Source organism: Chenopodium album, chromosome 22 (assembly GCF_948465745.1).
Source record: "Chenopodium album chromosome 22, dcCheAlbu1.1, whole genome shotgun sequence".
NCBI classification, from domain to species: Eukaryota; Viridiplantae; Streptophyta; class Magnoliopsida; order Caryophyllales; family Amaranthaceae; genus Chenopodium; species Chenopodium album.
This window is the reverse complement of record NC_137855.1, coordinates 6,413,676-6,435,598: the sequence shown is the minus strand read 5'-3', so window position 1 is coordinate 6,435,598 and position 21,923 is coordinate 6,413,676. Positions and strand designations below refer to the sequence as shown.

Sequence of the window (21,923 nt, the reverse complement as noted above, 5' to 3'; positions counted from 1 at the left end):
TAAGATCTGTTTGTGTGGATAAATACAAATAAAATGGGGTATTGGAAAGCTTAGAATTGCTTCTTTAATGTTTTCTCCCAGTAACTTCTTACACCGGGAATTCATTAAAAGTTTAACAAGCAAGATCTATCTGATATTCTGAAGGCTGAAGATCCAAGTTATACACAAAAGAATATGAACCTTCATTATCTAACAAATCGTATGTGAACAAGATAAAATCCAGTAAAAGTATTTAAAATCTTTTCAAGTATTGGTTCATTTCGAACAATGACAAACAATTTGACAAGCTCGTTACCTTTGCCTCAAGTTTTACCGAAGCTTCCTTATGGGCAATGATTGTCCAAAGAGTTTTTCCACCTCGCCTGCTTCCATCTGTAATTGATCCAGTAATTCCTTTTCCTCCTTGCTTAATTCTTTGAGGAAGTACTCCTCATCTCTTTGAAGTTCTTTAAATCCTTCTGTTAGCCTCTGAAACAATGTCATCTCAGTCTTCCCAACCTTTTCCACCTCTCCTTCAAACTGCTCTACTTCCTTAATGATTTCTCTCTCTCCTTCCTCCACCTTCTTCTCCAGCCTCTCAACAAGCGGAGGCTCAGGCCCACAGGTATTGTCTGTCCGAATGAATTTATTGAAGTCTCGCCCTACACTTTGAGCTGCTCTCTCAAGTTCTGGCACAATAGTTTCAGGCACAGTTGCACTTCTTGTGTATAGAAAAGCGCCACCATAGCCATCCCATGCATCATTTCTGCCTCGGTAATATACGAGTATGTAGTCATCTGGTTGATTTTCAGTTTTGGAAGATAGGATGTACCTACATGACAATAAAGCTCCCGGTTAAAATACTTTGTCAGACTAATACAGCTGACTTTCATTGACTAATGACACTCATAACTCCAACTGGCTTAAAATAATGTCAATAGTTAGCATCTTAACCCACAACAACAACAACAACAACAACAACAAAAACTCCATCTTTATCCTTCTCAAAGTTAAAATAGTATGGAGCATAACATTTAGTGTCAACTTCTCATGTTATTCCTCTCTAATGTCCCTAATGTATGCTTCTAGGATTGTGAGTAGCAACAAACTTCAAAACCATGGATACGAATGTCATGGTTGAGCAGACAGGAAAAATAACACCCATCAAAGAGAGCCTGTCTCAGAGTTTCAAATGCTTCAAGCTAAACATGGATCGAATTTACTTTTTCAAAACATAAATACTCAAGGAGTAGTGGAAGTTTACCAATCATCTTGATAGTGAAGATATTCATTGTCATGATTATACAGTATACCCGGTTGGGTGGGGTCCTGAACAAATTTCTGCACAGCAGAACGGGTGAAAAATCCACCATCTGGTGTTTTTATTCGCCAAGATAAGTTTCCAACAAGCTTCCCATCTTCCACATGGAACTCATGTAACTGGCAATCAAAAGCGTCAAATGTTGGGTTCAAACCACTACTTATAAACCACTTCCCTTCGAAATCTGCCATGTTGAAGCTCTTAACAAGCGCGCTAGGATCAGGAACTGGAAATTCTCCAACATCAGACTTCTGAGGCACACATTTCTTTCGAGAGACTGCACATTCATTGAACTCATCAACGATTTTGTTCGCGAACAAGTCCCCACATTTGATCTGATATACAAATACGAAGTTTAAGTAAGTTGATCTCTATTTATTGAAGCAGGGAAGGGTCTGAGTTCAACCAATAGATATATTTAAGAGCTTACTTGGCATTCAGTTTCATCAGGCCTATTATTGCAGGTCTGCAGGCAAGCAACATTGGCTGCACAAGATGGATTCGCAATGCACTTGGCGAGTTCAACTCTACTCAGAATATTGAACAAATCAGACAAAGGTGCAAATCTTTTAAACAAACTATCAACAACAATAACCCACATTAACTAGAAAAACAATACCCTCTATCTAGCTTGAGAAAAGCAATGTTCTTTTCCCTGATCCCTATGTTTTCACAAGACATTGTCTAGACATCAATTTTCTTGTACTACAACTTCATGTTATTGTATAAGTCAAGTCTAACTAGAACAAATTTTATGAATTACAAAGGAATTACTGCACATGCCATATTCTGTTTCCTCTAAATTGGTTAAGTTCAAAAGATAGTTTCTCTGATTTAAGGATCACCTAAAACATGGTCCAATATTGTTTACCTGCATTCCTTCAGCAAACAGGTACAAGTTTTAAGAGCATCAATAGCTTGTGCTGGAGACATGACCAAGAATGTGCACGCAACTACAGCTGTCACTTCTACAACCTTCAACTTCAAGAGATCCCATTTCTGATAAAGATTCAGTAAGAAACTGTTAGAATCAGCTGCCCTCACCTAATGTAACTAAAGCTATCCTATACATACCGCGTTTAGTACCTTAGGTATGACGGCATTGGACATAACCTTTGAGGATTTCACTTCCCATCCACATGAAATAAGACCTGATTTTGCTGGATTTCGATGATGGAATTTTTCAGAAGCTCCAATAAACTTACTACAAGTATATGAAACCCTCCTCTCATTAAACCCTATCTTCAATCTAACATCATCTTGTACAAGAAATGGTTTCCTCAATCGAACCCATTTCTTATAATTCGGTTGTGAAACATTGTTGCACATACCAGCAAAATCGTCGTAGGATAAACATATCGATCGTGCAACTAATGCCATGTTAATTACTCTTTGCAAAACTATCACCAATCCAACTTATATACAATATTCCATATCTCAAAAACAGCCAAATCTAGCAATGCCAGACACCCTTTGTAGGCGCTCTTCAATAATTACCTTCTCTTAGCTACTTAACTGCCACCTACCTACCAAATACAGAACAATTAGATGAATTGTAAAAATACCCACATCCCAAAGTCCCAAATCAATCAAAGAAGAATTTTTTTTTTTCTCTTTTACTCTTCAAATTCAAAAAAATAATAAATAACAAAGCAACTTCATGGGTTTTTCATGGGATACATAACAAATGAACCAAAAATTAAATCCAACACTACTGCAACGAAAACTTTAACCAACTAAGCCGAGTTATCATACACGCAAATAAATAACATCAAGATTATAAATTGAAATACGTAGATAAATGAACCAAGAATGAAATTAAAAGGAGAAAATAGAGAAAGAGAGAGAACCTGGATTAGAAGGTGAAGTTTGAGGAGATAGAAAAAGGGCGGGCAACGTGGGTCGTTAATGAATCAGTGATTAAAGGTGAATGAATGAATGAAAGCTCAGAATTTGGATAAGCCTTTTCTTTCTTCTTGGAAAAAAACAAAAAAAAAAGGAGGTATTTTTAAATACCTCTGACATTTTTCATCACTTTCTCTCTCTTCGCCTCCTACCAACCCTCGAACCCCTGACCTTGTAATGGTTCGGGAAGATCCTAACCAACAAGACAAAGGGAGGGTTGGTGTAATTTCAAAGCCAGTAATTAGTTTTATCAAGAAAAGTGTCATGTTTTCATTCATGTTCTTTTAGATTAGACTAGCTCATGAAAATAATGTATGGGTATTGGATTCTGCTTTGATTGTATGCTTGTAAAGTTGTAATCAAGAGCACCAATATTGGTAGGGTAGGGGCTTGTAAATTTTTAACAGACAGAGGCACAGAGCTTTGTTAATTGACCGTATAGAGCTAAATGAGTTGTTATTTTGTAAAAGTAAACAGCTGCATAGAGCTATATGGATTTGCGTTTAACGAGAAAAAAATGGGAGTAAATTAAATGGTGCATACAAGAGCCGAAAGGTGAATTATTATTATTTGTGTTGTAAAAACTCTAAAAAGGCTAATTTTTGAGTCTTCATTCCCTACTTGATAACATCTTTAATTTACTTTTTCTTTTACATCTGTCAGCATTTTTCCATCAAAACTAAATAAACTTTGCTAATGAGGTGTTTAGAATGGTTGACTGATTGTAGCTTGAAAGCAACAAAGCTACATTTGTAGCTTATTGTTGCCAATGGTCTAAATCTAATATGTTTTGTTATGAATTTTCTTTGTAATCCTCATTAGTCATGGGGTAGTTTAATCTTCCTTTACATCTTTAGATTGAATTAATTATAAACTATCATTTATGTAAAGAATATTACAGTTCTAATTACAAAAATCACATGCTTAACCAAATCAAAAAATGCATTTAATACTAATAGTGAAATTTTAATTTTAATTATTTATTTTTTTTTTAAAAAGGAGGTATTTTAGAATACCTCTTTTGTTGTTCTTGTTGTTGTTCTTCAACTTACCAACCCTTGAACCCTTGACCTATTGTACAATATCTCATTTCAACTCTAAGATATGCCATCTAGGTATAAGGAGAGTTAGTGAACATTTTTTTGTACAAACAATCAATATCTACTTAAGTCATTCATGGGCCTTTCAAATCACTAGCTATTATAGCTTCAAAAGCCCATCATTTAGACAAACCTCAATATACATCAAGCCCAGCACATAACTTAAAATTCATGACCAAAAGCCCAAATAATTTTTTTTCTTATTATTCTGATTTTAGAACGAAAACAATCTAACAGTTTTCCAAAATCCAAGCAACAAATGTATGAGAATGAGTGGTACATGAAAAGTTGACAACTACATTGTATGAGCTGGGAACATCACACATGCTTAAGTTTGAACACTCGTTTTTTTCTTATGCAATATGAGTAATGTACTGTAATCTTTCCCTCAAAAAATATGAGTAATGTAATCTAAAACAGACACCACACGTCCATGTAAATGTGAAAAAGACTGATACACTGATTGTAGAGATAACTAATGCTTAATAAGTCACTGTAAATTTCCTTTTTTTAAAAAAACACTATGTATTTGAAAATCATAACCAATAATTTCCTTGCATCAATTTAATTCATAGAAATAATACATTTACGTGATATATTGAGTTTGCATTATAACTACGAAGTAAATGGTAACATATTAAAAAAATGACTCATATCAAAATACTTTGAATTCTATTGAATCAATGATGTCAAAAAACAAATAGAACGCAAATCAAATTCAATCTAATAATTTGTCACAATATATTGGAAAAATTCTACTAATATTGAATTTGGTAGGAAAGTAAGCTCTTATCACAAAGCATGGAAAACAAAATAAAAAGGTTTAGGATGATAGTTGAATCAGAAAGTTAAACGTGGACTTCATGAAATGAATTCATTACCTAATTTAAGCAAACAAAACTACACACCATAAACCATGAGGTCCATGACACCACATTCCTTTATTTACAATTAGATGAATATTGGCTTTGCTATTCTCATGTTACAACTTCAACGTACCTGTTTGCCATTGTTTACACGTCTTATCCCTTTCTTTATAAGGCTTCAAAATGACAAAATTACGAATAACTCTCTAATCCGAACATAATCGAACTTACCTTAATTGACTTTATTGTAGTACAAAATACGAGTATTAGTTAAACCGGCTTTATTGTAGTCATCGATTAAACTTTTATGAGCTTATTGGAATTATCTGAACCTATTTTCCTAAATGACTAAATGCTATTACTAAAAAAGAAAAGTAATCTTAAAATAAAAAAAATAAAAAAACCTAATTTGAAAGGAAGAAAATTATAATCATGGCAAGAGAAATAAACATGTTTAAAACCTGCTAATGGTTAATGATGTAGACAAATTCCGATTCCGTACCTCATATACAACTATCAAAATCTTTATCAGTAAAACAAATATCTATGGTACGAACGAAATACATACATTATGATATGGAAAGAAAAATCTTATAAAAACGATAAATGAATGGAAGAAGAAAGTAATATCATGAGTCATCCATGTGAAATTACCCTTAGAATGCATATACATGAGGAAACTATGCCTGTCAAAATTCAATAGTCTGGTATAAATGGCACATGTTGTATGTGGTCCTTGCTAGATTGATTGAGTCATTATATCAGATGAGAAACTCCCATGAATCACTTTTCATGTTAGTATGTATTCTCTACTTGATTAAGATAACTCAACTCCCCTACTCATCTCCCACTTCAAGTACTAATAAATATAGTAAGCGAGGTCGAGTAATCCCAGTTTTTCTGCTCCAACTTTCCTCTAAATAGCTCTTCACGTAACATTTGCATCCTAATTAAATAGACTTGACAAAACTAAGCCGCTCAACTACACTTAGATTACATGAGAATACCTGATTTTAACCACAGTACCACACCAAACTGGATATGTATGGTCACTAATAGTCTTATTAAAATAACAAATAGACCCAAATCAACCTGAAACCAAACTGAATGATTTATCACCTATAACCCGAATAAAATCAGGTCCACAAGATCTGATACCCATTTCAATCTTTTAGAGTACAATTTATCCTCATCATCTTCTATGAAAATACACAGTACAGACATATGCTTGGCCTTTAAACAGCTAAAATTCCACCCTTTTTTTTCTTACTTCAGCCAGCTTATTTTTGGTCTGGATATCTATGTTCTAAAACACAGTTCAAAAAACTTGTACTAGGATTGTTCAGCCAAAAGAAGGATAACACAGACAAAACTAAATTAGAAAGATACATTACACTAGCATAATCTAGTACACTAAATATTGCTTAGGGTAACTGATCTGTGAAGGCTAATAATTGTGAATTGCACAGAAACACTAACACAAAAATATATCCTTGCCAAGAATTTTGGCAAAAACGGCCTTCGTACGATCAATAAAATCTAAGTTAAAAATATACAGGCAAGATGCACCACTTTCACCTAAACTTCAAGCCAAAGGTCGGTACAAGCCTGTTAAAATATTTTGACGACATTAGATCTTTTCTCTCAAGGCGAAAACCTTCACAATACATATTTGAATAATTATGTTTCAATAAAAACATTCTAAAAAGAATTAGACCAAATCTACTCAAAACATATTTCACAAAACTATAACCCTAAAAACAGAAGTACTATGCAAATGAAACGCGCAACATATGCAAAAATTAAATACTACCTCCGTTTCATATTATTTGCAATGGTTTGACATAAAGTAGAGAGGAAAAATGTCTAATCGTTGCAAATAATATGAAATGTCTAATCGTTGCAAATAATATGAAACGGAGGTAGTAAGAAACTCCAAAAGCAGACAAATAAACACACACACACACACACACACACACTCATGGATATAGGAATGAGCTCACCTTATACAAAATTGTTGATGATAAATCCGAAAAGCTAAGGTTTTAGAGAAGAAAATATACAAATTTTCATCAAACCATAAAATATGAAGGCATTAGACTTTAGGAGTTCAATGGCTTCACAACTAACATTAAGCAATTTAATCATTTGATCTAATTCATTATGATTAAAAAAACGAAAATTACTTTATCAAACTATACTGAAACTATGCCTTCGATTGTGATAGAAATTACGCTAGACAGACAAACGCTGTCTGGTGAAAAACTTTCACCTAGATTAACAAAGGTTCAATCATTGAATCTAGCTATATACATCAAGTCTTAAACAAGTTGTAAAACTTTTGCTAGTCATTTAAAATCAGATGATAAATTAATAGATATTTTAACAGAATAGGCCAAATTTTCGGTTTTGTACTACTACTGGTAGATAGCTTGTGAAGTTCTGTCTCTGTTTATGGCATGAAAACTATACACGAACATGTGAATAGTAAAGCTGACTATACATGATGATATGTCTAACAACCTCACAAGTTTTGGACATTAGACTCCTTCAGCTAAGTGCGTAAGATACTTGCAATGTAAAATAAGTGCCTCACTTAATTAGGTAACCCTAACAATGCTCAGGATACCATGAAAATATTACTTGTTGTAGTACTAGAATACAAAGATTAGGATTTTTCTTTTTCAACAGATGAGATGCAAAATTAAGGAAATTTGCACTATCTCACCCTAATCAGAATATAATCGACTGCCACGCAGCCACGTCTGACGTAGCATTTAATAGTCAGAACAAATGCCTCTTAGTACAAATCTTTTGAAGTAGGTGCAGGAAATTTTAATTCACAAAACATCTTTGTACAGAAACTCAATATTATTTTCTCTCCTTCAAAAATTAGCCTCTGCATCCTATAACATCCCTAGTTTGTCACAATCAGATAATCAAATAAGACATCTAAATTCTAAACACCTCCACTTTGCCTCGACATCAACATTTAATAATTTAGGAAATACTGTACCCCAAAATTCAATTGCATTGCAAGCCAAAGGTGGAAAACTTTAACTGATCAAAACTAACAGAAATCATAATGTAGTCATCGTATGTACAACACAAAAGATAAATGGTACACAGATAAATAAAAAGAAAAACCTTAGGTGCTTGAATGATGCATACTTCTCTAGTAAATATTCATTTAAAAGAAGTACATAGAATTTTGTTGCAATAGGATTGGTCATTCCTTAAATTACCTGCATCACCATCCACGTGGTTTTTCATTTGCATCTCGAATTCTCGATACCCTCTTCTGGCCCTTCGTCACAAAGCAGGTTAGAGCAGGCTCAATAACAAGTTGTATTGTGATGCCAATACTATCTTTATATTTGGGAATCGACTCAACGGTCAGAGATTCTGTAAAGTTCAAGACAGCATCAGCGCAGCAAAAAATTGAATGATACAAAATTTTTATGCAATCTAAATAATTTGGCTTAAGGTGAAGAAGAGGAAATGCATACATGCATGTGATAAGAACACAATCAAAGGTATACTTAAGATATAAAATATTTTATTAATCACAAAATCAAAACAAATTTTTATTCCCTAACGGTAAAGAATAGCAAAGATTGCTGCTATGTCTTTAGGGATATACCAATGATCAAGACAAAATTGATAAAACTTCCAACATAATAGCGAATGAGCCAAGTACAAACATTAATTATGCATACTTGTCCATTTTCGTAACCAATTAATAAGAACATATTCAACTTAGTAGCAAAACAGCAACAGATAACTGAGTTTCAGACATGCACTAATTTTGAAAATTTTTAGACACATTTGTTCACAGATTGCTGGCATTAGTACATTACATCTTCCATCTCACCATCCTGCTAACTAACTAGGTAGAAATTATATATATATTTTTTATTTATTTTTAATTTTTTTTTTTTTTTACAAGAGACTGGTTAATTTCCTGATTTTGCCTACCTTCTTACCGAATTTCGTAACATGTTTCAAATGATTTTTTTTTTTTTTTTTTTTTGGACAAGCAAATGAATTATTCAGTGCAGAGTCATCATTGTGGCCTAACATTGTCCTATGTATATATATAAGCCAATGCTGTGAGATAGTTTCTTAAGTCTTTGAGAGCAAAAGATATATTACTAGCCTCAAAGAGCTTCAAACCCTTAAAATGCCGACTATGACAGTTCACACACTTGCAGTCATATTTGGCATCTTAGGTATATATATTTAAAGCTTCAAATTTTTCTCACAGCTGTTGTTAAATGGCTGAGGGGGAAAGGGAAAAAGATTTCAGAATTGCTTTTCCCTTCTGGGTTTTGTTTACAGCCACACTATTGTATATAAACTGATACTAATCATGATTTTCCTTGTTTCACCACAGGAAATATTGTCTCAATTGGAGTATTCCTTTCACCACTGTTAGTCATTCTGAATTTACGAATAACTCAATTCAAGCAACTAATTCAGTAGGTTCTCTAAAGTCTCACCCTTGCTTAATCTCTCTTTTACAGGCCAACGTTCTACAGGATTTACAAAAGGAAATCATCTGAAGGATACAAGTCACTACCCTATGCTGTGGCGCTGTTCAGTGCAATGATGCTATTATATTATGGCTCCCTCAAGCCAGGTGGATTTCTGCTCATCACTATTAACAGTTTTGGATGCTGCATAGAGGTTATTTACCTGGTGATATTTCTAGTATATGCACCAAAAGAGACAAAGGTATATTTTCTGCTTCACTCATTTTCCACCCTCATTAGAAGGGAGTCAACTTTTAATTACAATTAGAAAAGCTGCACTGTTCCTTGATCACCCACAAAAAACCCAGGAGAGTTACAATCGCTTTCATGTGACCCCTGAGCCCCAATATGTAATAAACTCAAACAGATAACACTTTGTGCGGAAAAAAAAGGGACAAGTATGTAAATCAACACGCAGGAGAAAACATAGCACAGAAAAGTAATCCACAACCCCCCCCCCCCTCTCAGCTTCCCAATGAGTAAAACCGGTGTTGCCCAGGCCAACGCAAGGAGCTAAATCAGTCTTGTTTATGGGGAATTTTGGCTCCTACTCTTCTGCCTTTGTCAAATTACCTATCCAAATAACCCTATGTGGTTCTAAACAAAATTTCCATTAAGTAAACTTCTTTTAATTTTTCTGCTTTAAATCCATAATTTAGCACAAATTGTTTGATACCAGTTGCATCTGTTGTTTAGAACTCCTTTAATAATCCATTTTCTGACATTTTGCAGAATTTCACATTGAAGCTAATAGTTCTATTTAACCTGGGAGTATGCAGCTTAGTCATGCTGCTCACAACTTTTCTAGCAAAAGGTTCCAAAAGAATTACTATTGTAGGCTGGATAAATGCAGCTATCAACCTCGCTGTGTTTGCTGCTCCACTGAGTGTCATGGTAAGTAGAAAAAAAATATCCATAACTTCAGATTCCTAAGCATGTTAAAAACATATCATATGATCATCTAAACTGAATATTTTGTCACCACACTTGATCATATATCAGAGGCAAGTAATTAGAACAAGAAGCGTGGAGTTCATGCCTATTTCTCTCTCCTTAGCCCTCACCCTTAACGCTACTATGTGGTTCTTCTATGGATTTTTCCTCAAAGATTATTTCATTGCAGTAAGTACCTATAGTCACTTCTTTATAAAATTTATCTTTCCTTCATCATCTGGTACAAGATTCCTACAACAATGTTCTTTTGTGATACATAGAAGCTAATCATTATGATAAACAGGGACCAAATATATTGGGATTTTTTCTAGGAGTGATTCAGATGACCCTCTATATCGTCTACAGATACTGCATCAAAAAGATAGAACAGGATTCCATTCATGACAAAACAAACAGAGATTCAAAGTTAGATCCAGTGGATGATGTCGTCAAGGACAACCAACCAATTGAATTGCAGATAGTATAGTGTATCCCTTTCAACTAGGGTGAACTGTTAACTCTCTATTGAGATCTGGGGTTTCGGGAAATCGACTAGTACCTATCTATATGAAGAGTTGAGACTATCCATAGTAGATGTAGTTCTTGTAAAATAATATTAATAATACAATAATAGTGATTTAATTTACTGTACTCTATATTCAGGGCGGGGTGGGAAAGAGAAAAACAAGGAAAAATTACTTCTTTTTTATTTTTGTAACTCTGAAACTCTTTCCAGGTTACAAGTGAATGATAGCTTTTTATTCCTTTGTTTCATTCTCCCCTCTCATCCCTTTCTTTCTTTCAAGGTTCTTTGAGGGATAAACAAGTTGTCAAAAAGACAACTTAATTTCTAATCTGCTGAATCCTGCCTTCCAAATTAACGAAGGCAGAATGCACGAGGGTGTATCATATCCATAACCTTGATCTAGGACAAAAGAAGGTTATAAGGCTCACCCCCCCCCCCCCCTCTCTCTCTCTCCTCATTACAGTGAAAGAACGTCATCCTTTTGATTATACAAAATCCATATACCAAATTAGGTTGATTTCCAGCAGAAATCATGCTTTTGGCAAATCTAGAAAGTCTAAATAAACAGAGAGAGAGATTCCTGTGTGCCTATTGTAATTTTCATTAATGAGGGAAGTTTCTTAGATACAACTTTTCAAACTAGATTCTGCAAAATTGGCCTAGTCATTACAGCAGATCACAGTTCTAGTGAACAATATCAATCAAGTAGCTGCATTTGCATTAAGCCTCATACAACTTTTTAGCTCAAAACTGGTTTATTTATCATCCCATCATATCCTCCAGAATTCCAGATGGTAGTTGAAGGCACCGCACAAAGCATGCACAAACAAGAAATTAAATTATCAAGTCACAAGGCTCCTCAAATTTCAAACCTGTCAGCTGGATCATTCTTTGTTTTCCGCAATGGACTCTCCTCTGGAAATTAAATTCATTAAAGCCCTAGTAGCATGGCCAACAGCACGAGTGGTCTTCTTTGCAGCACCAGTGACAACTGGTTGAAATGAGATGGCAGGAAGGTTTGCTCTCTCCTCAATCATTGCTGCATAGCAGCCAAGCAGAGCATTATAAGGAATTCAGTTAGGATGAAGAAGTCACACAATATCTTAGGTAAGCAACCAAAGTATACTTATAACATACACATAGTCTGATCACGAGCAATAGAGCCAATCTGCCGCATTCCATGTTTGGCTGCTTGAACTGCTTGTGCGGATTTATTGACTCCCTCTGATATCTCTTGGCTGAAAACATGAACCACTGTGTTAATTTATCTGGCATTTCAACCAGATTTTGGCCACAATCTACAAGTCTACAGCAAATATAGCTACAATGTTCTAACACTCTAACGTCAATAATCTCAACACTTACATGTTGAGTTTGAGGTAAGTTTAAAATACTTAATTGCAATTAAACAAAATAACATGAAAGGTTAAGCATTTCATTAAAGATGAAAAGTTTTGGCAGAAAATAAACATTTATGCCAGGTACACTAATAAAATTATCTGTCTCTCTCTCCCCAACAGCTTTAGAACTGCATAAATTACTCTGCAAAATTTAGAAGTAGGAAAACAGTACCACACAAAAAAATCATCCAAAATCTTACAGATTACAGCACATGAAAACTTTTCTACTCCATAAGAGAAGCACAAGAATCAAATGAAAAAAAAAAAAAAAAAAAATCAAACCATAGCATCTTCCTTTCACTAAAAGAGCAATTTTCAGCTTGCAGATCTCACTCTTGAATATGGAGTTTCAGCAACTACAAAAATCTTAGCACATGAAAAGTAACTATTTAGTTCAATATCACTAACATAGTAAATCATCCCAAACATACACACAGACTGAGACAAAACCAAAACAGAGAAAACATTTCCTTTATCAACACTAGAGCTTGTAGTGCCACATCCAGAAAGCACCTCAAGAGGCATCAATTTGAGAAAGTGAAAAGAAAGTTAACAATCACGAAAGTGGAGTAACACTACTTTAATTACCTCAACTCACTCAGTTCCACGGTAAGGTCACTGATTTCGATGCCTGAAAGTCTAATAGCTGCCATTGTACTGGGAAGCTCCTCTCGAGCAGTGTCTGCTAGCTTTGCAAAAGAATTAGCAGCTCTTCCCATAGCCTAATACATGACAAGCAGTAGTCAGACATTTACATAATTCCTCTGCTCCATATGCCAGTAACAATAGAGATTACATAATTGATAGCTTAATGTCTGAATTAAAAATTCAATGTCATTTATCTAATTAACAACAAAGATTACATAATTGATAATTCAATGCCACTTATCTAAATTGAGACATTAAGCTAAGCACACACTTTATTGTGTTTTCTGAACAAGCTAATTTTAATATAATGTTCCAGATAGACCAGATCCGGTGAAAGTTGGCAAATTTTAATGCAAGTAAATACTAATAATTATTTTCAGATGAATATAAACAGAAATTATCTTAGTTTCAACATAGTACACTAACTAGATTAGATCCCATGCAATGCACGGGTTTAACAAAATTTTATTATGAATTATTACAATCTTTGAAAATTTATACAACAATTTACACAAAAGTGAGAGTTACAGTTCTTTTTATATAAACAAAATTACTTAGTTTTATACCAATTTTTAATTTAACAAAGACACCAAGATTTTTTGTTAAATACATTTTTATATAAACAAAATTGCAAAACTCAATTACTCAAATAAGCAGTCTAATCAATCAGTGTTAGACACTCTGCTTTGCCTCCTTATGCCCCCCTTCCCCCGCCAACTATATACCAGAAACTATATAGCCTCAGTTATATATTATGTTCTCAAAAGCTGACAATTGAGGACATTACAAAGTTTGAAGGAGCCAAGTAAATAATTAGCAAGATGCCTAAGTGCTAGGCCCTTTTTTGTAGAAGACAGTTACAGTTCATCAGCTCTATTTCTGCAACCACAGGACAAGATCCAGGTCCAACACCTTAAAGGAGGGGGGAAATAAATTGGGGAATGAATGTAGACCGCCTATAGCAGGAAATTTTGTCTAATTACCTACTTCAGCTGGGGAACAGCCCAAGTTATAACTCTATTTAACCATCCATCACACTTATTATATAGCCAATCCCTTATATTTGAGGCAACTCATTTCATTGCAACAAAAACACAACAAAGTGATGCATGTTTGCATATTTTTCTCCTTTACAAACACATCAATGACCAATCATGTTTCTCAAATATTTATTGATTTGAGCATCAAAGGAGCATCCACCAGATCTTGTTCAGACACATCTCCTAATGAATAGGTCTTAACTGATGGCAGCTAAAGGGGAAAGAGGGGATGCTGACAACTCGACAAGCATGTGTGTGCAGGTCTTAGCTGATGGTAGTCAAAGAATGTGTCAAACAGGATTATTAGGCACAATTTATCTAACTTGACTACACTTGATAAAGCAAAAATTGTTTAGAGGACTTACATACAAGGTAGGAACAGCTGCAGCAACAAAGCTGACAAATGCCACGGAAGTCTGCATTCCAAAGATAATCAAAATAAGTAATGGATGTATATAGATAATAATTGACTTTCAGTCATATAAGTGAGTGGAATATCCATCAGATAAGTGAGTGGACTATGAAACTAAGGAGAAGCACTTTTACACTATATTTTTCTTTCTCTAGTTGCATTGGAAAGTACTATATAATGGGGTTCAGTCAACATTGAAACTACAATACTGAGCATCACTAAGATTTCTCATTCTCAGGAAACATACACTATAGCAAAACCTGATTTATGATAGAGTAATTCCTCAATTTAGAAACAAAAACCTAATCTTACCACCCCTCACCTGAAATTTCTGCTCTTCATTTTGATTTTTGACATTCTACTCGTTTTCTAAGGAGTATATTCAGGACACAATTTGGTCGAGAAAATATACAACCTCTCCCTTCCGTTTGGATCAGCTAATTCCATGTACACTGTCTATCTCCATTTAAGCTCAATACCTTGATCATCATTGTATGTACCACTGAATTTGAGGCACACATGTATTATATCCCCATTTATAAATCGCCGGAGTTTACATGGAATCATGGGTCAACTCCCAAGTCCCAAACAAATACTACCTCGTCTCTATACTATATGTCCACTTAACTAACTTTTCTTACTCCACATTATTTGGCACTTAAAATACAATGCACTATTATCTTACTGTCTATGATATCAAAACAAATTTATTTTTTTTAGTTTAATGCCAATGCAACATTACTAATTCTACTATAGTTTCAAGGAAAATGATAAAATGAATATACTAAGGAAATTATTGTAGCTGAACTGAATTTAATCAAAAATTCTATGAGAGAAAGAAATTAAGAACTGAACTGAAAATAATCTGAAGAGAACAGGTCGTAAGCATAAATCAAACATTAATAACACCAATCGATACGTGAAATTGGCATGCAAAAATGATACAATTTCTGTAACCAACACTAAATTCAAAGCCTAAATCCAATAATATTCCATGTAAACTAACACTATTTTAAATATAGGCAATTCATTGCTGGAAAATCAACAGAATTAATGAAGAACAATCTGTATAAATTCTGTAAAATTCAAAGCAGAAATAAGCAATTGAATTACCGTGCAAGCGATGAATGTTAAGAGGAAGAAAGCTTGGTCACTTAAACTGAACTTCAAACGCCACGACGAGACGAAAGGCGGAACATTAGGGTTCTTAATTTCAACAAATTCGGATTGATTTTCCGAGTCAAATTGTTGCACTTGGGACTTTTGAGTGATTGAATTGGGAATATTCAATTCAGTTGATGAATTCAAAGAACAAAGTGTTGATAAATTGCGACGATTGGAGGAATAAAGGGCGGAAATTGTGCGAGGTTTAAGGAAGAGAGTGGAATTTGAAGGAAAAATTGGGGTTGTGAAAGTGAAGTGATGAGGGAGGAGAGAGATAGTAGGGGTGGAAGGATTTGAAGGTAGTTGTAATGGAGGTTTCATGATGATAATTTGGAGAGAGAAAAAGAGAGTGTGTGTGTTCTCTAAGAGCTGTGAAGTACTGCCATGGCGGCCTGGTTTTTGCAGCGAGACGCCATGAAAAGGGTAATGGAAGCTTTGATTTTCCGTTACCCTTTTCACCCTGCTACTCTGCTAGTGATTAGCCCAGGGGGCACGAGAGACCGGAGTTGCTTCACTTGTGTGAGTGTCAATTTGAGTCTTCGGGTTGGGTTAGTCGGGTGGTTTAATTAGACTAGAATCTAGACTAACACAAGTATTGTACTATAGTACTTGTGTATTGTTGAGCCTAGGCAAATCGGGCAATTGATTGGATAACTAATGTCGGTCATTTAGTTATTGATAGTATGGAGTTATGGACATTACTCGTTGTAACAACTCTAGTCTCTCTACTTTGATGCATTAGGAATTTCCCTAATTGCGTCATTTTTCTTACCTTTATTAAAAAAATAAAAAAAAAAAACTAATCATCTGAAATTGTGTCGGGTTAACCCTGTGCAAATAACCATAATCAATTACTTGTGTCATTGTGTGAGTTGTGTTAGATTTAGTAGTCGTTATTGGGTTGGCAATTTGGCATGGCAATGCTTATTAGGGAAAGTTTATGGTTAGTCACCAATACCAGGATGGTACAGTGTACTCCGTGTGCTTTCAAAACAGATGGTTAGTGAAGGGATTTCCGAGGCTAGCAGGGAAGGAGCTATTATACAAGATCACCTAGGCATATATGTTCAACTTTCCCTATATCATCCCCTTTTTCCTTCCACTCACTTTCTATTCACTGTTGTTATCCAAACATAGTGTCAGTGAATCAGTGATCATTATCTCGAAAGAAAGATGGCTTTAAGTCAATGTAGTACGGAATATATGCTTAAAGATTAAACTGAGTACATGCATAATGAGTAATCCAGCAGCCACTCTGCCAGATTGATCATGAAAAAACTATGAATTGACATAAACAGATTTACACGGCATAACAAAAAATTACGATGCACTGCAAGAGACCAAACTGCCATCCCATGCTAGGAAATTATTCTGAATCAACTTCAGAGCATTATCTACCATAGACAAGACACCTATAGCCTCACTTCCCTGCTCCTGAAAATTATAATTAAAACTCAAGTTAAACTCAAATAATTTTTTAGATTTCTTATCATAGATTTGTTTTCGATAAAAATTCTGACTGTTTGCATAAACGCAGATACAAATAATGAAGTCTGTCATACAGAGCAGCCAGGACTAACACTATGAGGTAACAAGCAACTTTCTTAGCATATTCAACAGCAAGATAGGATTTTTGCATCCAACATTGCTTTGAAAATGTAAAATCTTACTTTTTGAGATGATTATGATCAACATCTTACATTACAAATAGTCTTTAACGTGGATAATATAAGCTTCACCTAATTCAAGACTCATTCACATGAAGTTGAATCCAGAACTTACTGTTAAAAACCAGGTCTTACCAGTAGGTTCCTAGTTATCCCTGTCAGCTTCAGAGCAACTTCTCTTGTAACTTCACCAGTTGAAGTAATGAAATCAAATCGGTCAGCCTCCCTCAATCTAAGCCTCATATGTGAGCTACTGTAAGCTTCGGTCTTAGTGTGCCAAACCCCAACCACTGTGTATTGACCTCCACAATTGGTTTTCCCGAGAGGCCACCTAAGACTGCCTTTCACAGTTGGGTCAAGTATTGCCAGATTTATTAAATCTTTTATAATTTTCACATCTTCATCCTAGAAAATGCATGATAAGGAGTACAAGTCAATAGAATTTTCAAGGGCTTGAATAAACAATTTAGATACTTGATAATCAACAACAGAATGCAGCTATAGGAACACAAAACAACATACGCTCAAGTGAAACATTTAAATTATATAATAACCCAGGAGAACCATAGGCTTGGTACACCACTTGAGTGTGCTATTTCTTGTTTCTTATGATATTGTACAGTAATATAACATACACCTTTCAAGAATATGTTCACTTTCCATTAGAATCAGATTGATTTTGAGGTAAGCGCGATATTCATAAGCAGCAAAGTGTGCCTTGTGATTTACAAGTACATAATAGCTTTTCCTTTTCATGTCTTTTTTTTTTTGAATGGTTTTGGGCTGCAAAGGGGTACTATTGGCAACTATCTTGCTCAAATAGCGCTGCAAATGAAAAGAGAGCAGTGAGGTCAACCTCTGATTTGATGAATGGATAATTTAAGGAAGCTTTTGCACCTCTATGACATCAATGTGAAGCACCAAAAGTCTAAACTCTGAAGGGAAACTAGTCAACTACTGATGTATGGGATGTCAAGCACAAGCTATCCCCTACAATATGGCCTCCTCAAACTGCAAGTCTCTTAAAGTGTTTCATATTTCTTTGACTTATGTATACTTCCTACAACAAAATATTGGAACTAGTTCTATTGCATATGGTTGCTAAAAAAGGAATAAATCCAATGAGCACTCAGACAAAGTTAAATCAATGGTTACAAAATAAATTCTGCACCAACTTACTCGGAGAACTGTTAAGATCCTTTTTCTGCAAAGCGCCAACCTTAGATCCACATTACTTTCAAGGCAAGATATATCCACAACCAGATGACGTACTTGGTTTAACTCAATCTACAAACCAGAAACCAGAAAGTCAATAGCTAGATTGCTATCTAAACAGAATACAAAGGGTTCAAAAAGCGACTGAACAATGTATATAAACCACAAATCCAGTTAACATGTAAGCTTACTCCCAGCAGTTGCCGATAAGAAAAGGGTTCAGAGTACTATAATCCACTCTGCCTATTCATGCTTTAAATAGCATAGCAAAAATCAAAACACATGCCTTGTAGAGTTTTAGCTTATTTTCATCTTTTTGGATTCTGCATTTGCAAGATATGGTTGAATCAGGCCGTCTGGCATCAGCTAGCTGAAAAATAAGATAAAAATAGACTTCAGTCATAAGTAGATAGCTAAAGATCATGCACCTAGAAACAAGAATCTACATGAAACTTTGCAAATTCATCAATTACCTTCACGTGATATAGTTCTTTCTGCTCCTCAAAATGGACACCAAGCTCGGGTACACTCGCGTTTTTTATGTGTTCCATGTATTCTGCAGGCACATTAGTGTAGAACATTCTTCTCAGTTGCTTCATATAGGATTCAGAAACCGAATTTTCCTTGACAAAATCTTGGTTGCATGAAGGATTTCTGCATCATCAAAATCATTATGAATCCATAGATCTTTATAATCTGCATCACCAGCAAGGTTTTTCTGCTCAATCCCTCATCAGTATACAACATTGTGCTTCTCTGAACTAATAGAGCAGATATAATACTTTTGACATCTCATTTCCTTTAAATTGGGATCACTATAGGACAGAACTTTAAAATTTCGCAACAACCTATTTTCCATCAAAAATTAACCAAGTAGCAAGATAGAAGTTAAAAAATGGACTCTAAAATGACTGCAATCAGATGCAGAAGTCTATGGAAAAAAAGCACACAGGCACCTTGTCCCTTGCACTTGTCTCAGTTAAATATGCAATAAAGAACGTATAGAAACAATTACATAACAGTTCTATTAAGAGCATTAACCAAATCAGTCAACTTCAATCATTCGTTGAACTCGCATTCCAGGAGAAACAGAAGAATTGCTGATATCAACGCATCAAGCACAGAAACCAGGGAGAGCATGAAATAGAAATGATTACTACCGACGAAAAAGCACTTTGCCAAATCGGGCAACTATTGTTGGCTTAACTTCTTCCAGATTTTGATCCACCAGTTCACTCCTTACATTCTGAAAAGCTGAAAGCAGATCCGCGTGTACAATTTTAGCAACTGATGCCCATGCATGCTCCAAGTGACTGGTAATACTTCCATGGTGCTCTGAAGAATTGAGAAAGCAAATTAAATAACGCACCATTACGGAAACCTGGAATGGGGAACCGTAAAGAATTTGTTGTGCAAAAGACATGAACCTTGTATTGAACGACCATAAACTAATGTTAATGCTTTCTCTCCTGTTTTCCGCTTCATGGATTCAAGGCAAACTGGAGCCAAAAGTAGTGAAGAAGAAAGCTGCACATCATCCAATGATGGAATTGCTAACCATCTTGATATAGAGCGATTAGCATAAATAATTTTCTTCCCATATGAGATACTTTTATCCGCCCTGCTATTAGAACCACATCTAGATGAATTTGGATTTAAACTCTTCTTGAAATTAGAATGCAAATGTGCAGGTGTAGGAGTTGGCTCTTCTTGAGCCTTTGACAGCCGTTTGTGTGGAGGAACGTAAGCCATTGGCAAAAGTTGGCAAATTCTATCACTTATTGCCTGAGAATCACAGGTTATATTATATGAATACCTGAACAAATTCTCAGTATCAATGAAGGGCTTTTAAAATCTTTGATCAACACTTAGAAACCTTGATCAATTTGAGAGCTTCATAAAACTTGATAATATATATGCAAAATGACTACGACATTTTAAAGAAAACCGAAAACTAAAGATCCACATAAAAGTATTAACTTCTTATTAAACTTTGAATTGCATAGATCAGACTCCAAAGTCAGAAACCATAACAACATCTTGGAATCTACCCGCGACCAATATTTGTAACTCTAGAGCTACTCCTCAACTATTCCTTCATCCAATGCCATTGTTTTCAAACATCATTTACAGTCTTTAACAATATAGCCTCATATACCAATAATGCCAATCTTAAGAATCAAATAAAGAAGAATCAAATAAAGTTATATACTACAACAGGTGAAAGAAAGCAGCTCAAGGGCATCAAGATTGATCACACATGGGCATACTAAGCGCAACCAGCTAAGGGCATCAAGATTGATCACACAGGGGCATACTAAGCGCGCCTCCAACAAAATTTCCACAATTCAAGCAACAAACTATTTCCAGAATCTGCAACCCAATTTGACAAAAAAAAAAAAAATTCACAGAAATTACCCATCATTCAGTCCCAGCAAGAACACAAAACTAGACCCATAATTAAGACATCCTCATTATAGCAGGAATACTAAAACTAGACCCATAATCCAGGCTAGCTCTTTAGGGTAATTGGGATAATCATAAAATGCCAATTTATATGAAAAGTTTGCATGTGATGTTCTTAAACATGGAAATTTAGTTGAAACAAAAATACATCTTCTCTAAGTTTTAGAAAGAAAAAAAATGCCCAACTTTAATGCACAAACAAATTACTCAGGAAATCAAATAAACAAATAACTCAGGGTATCAGAAAAAGCATGCATTTTATCTTACTGCAAATTAAAGACAACATATAATAACAAAATAAAGCAATAAAAAGGTAAATTTGATGGCAAATTTCTCTTACTGCAAGATTATCTGATGAGTTGAGAATTAAAAACCCAATTGTTATGCTTGTTGAAGATAAATAAGCTAGAGAGTTGCACCAAAAGTTTTGATTTTTTTTTTTTTTAGGAAAACAAAAGTTTTGATATTTGCAAGTCGTCAACCCCAACAATTCTTTGGGGAACTTTTGGCGTTTTGAGGAAAGTCGTTTCTTTTTACACTGAGTATATGAGCAGTAAAATAAGTACGGAGTATGTAGTAAAAATAAGTTTCATTTAGTAAACAAAATCATACAAAAAAATCCTGTTTTTTTTTTTTTTTTTTTTGTTTTTTTTTTTTTTGAAAGAAACAAAAAGATCTTGTTGATAATATGAGGATATCAAAACTATAGATGTTAATACTCAAGTTGTTTCAAAAAAAAATGGCAA

General features: G+C 34.6%; 4 protein-coding genes across 5 annotated transcripts; 1 reads left to right on the top strand and 3 right to left on the bottom strand.

Moving 5' to 3' along the window:
* Positions 1-158: 158 nt before the first annotated feature.
* LOC145604517 (violaxanthin de-epoxidase, chloroplastic-like) lies at positions 159-3,366 on the bottom strand. Of its 2 annotated transcripts, none has more exons than XM_081660405.1 (6): positions 3,151-3,366; positions 2,387-2,826; positions 2,172-2,299; positions 1,731-1,827; positions 1,244-1,635; positions 159-811 (listed from the first exon to the last, which is right to left on the bottom strand). In XM_081660405.1, the coding sequence occupies exons 2-6, from the start codon at positions 2,678-2,680 to the stop codon at positions 310-312; spliced, it is 1,413 nt and encodes a 470-aa protein (XP_081516531.1). In that variant the 5' UTR covers positions 2,681-2,826; positions 3,151-3,366; the 3' UTR covers positions 159-309. The 2 variants fall into 2 exon arrangements, with proteins under 2 accessions (XP_081516531.1, XP_081516532.1); XM_081660406.1 differs by having other exon boundaries at positions 2,387-2,822.
* A 4,852-nt stretch (positions 3,367-8,218) lies between these two features.
* On the bottom strand, positions 8,219-16,369 carry LOC145604522 (uncharacterized). Its single transcript, XM_081660410.1, has 6 exons — positions 15,779-16,369; positions 14,619-14,669; positions 13,154-13,287; positions 12,303-12,403; positions 12,038-12,204; positions 8,219-8,576 (listed from the first exon to the last, which is right to left on the bottom strand). Exons 1-5 carry the CDS (start codon positions 16,148-16,150, stop codon positions 12,050-12,052), a joined length of 813 nt encoding a protein of 270 aa, XP_081516536.1. The 5' UTR covers positions 16,151-16,369; the 3' UTR covers positions 8,219-8,576; positions 12,038-12,049.
* LOC145604523 (bidirectional sugar transporter NEC1-like) lies at positions 9,130-11,126 on the top strand. The gene is made up of 6 exons (XM_081660411.1): positions 9,130-9,403; positions 9,568-9,604; positions 9,698-9,908; positions 10,439-10,600; positions 10,709-10,828; positions 10,944-11,126. Exons 1-6 carry the CDS (start codon positions 9,355-9,357, stop codon positions 11,124-11,126), a joined length of 762 nt encoding a protein of 253 aa, XP_081516537.1. The 5' UTR covers positions 9,130-9,354.
* Positions 16,370-17,054: 685 nt separating the features above from the next.
* On the bottom strand, positions 17,055-19,458 carry LOC145603816 (uncharacterized). Its single transcript, XM_081659803.1, has 6 exons — positions 19,454-19,458; positions 19,185-19,365; positions 19,036-19,081; positions 18,676-18,785; positions 17,632-17,901; positions 17,055-17,263 (listed from the first exon to the last, which is right to left on the bottom strand). Exons 1-6 carry the CDS (start codon positions 19,456-19,458, stop codon positions 17,150-17,152), a joined length of 726 nt encoding a protein of 241 aa, XP_081515929.1. The 3' UTR covers positions 17,055-17,149.
* Positions 19,459-21,923: the final 2,465 nt, after the last annotated feature.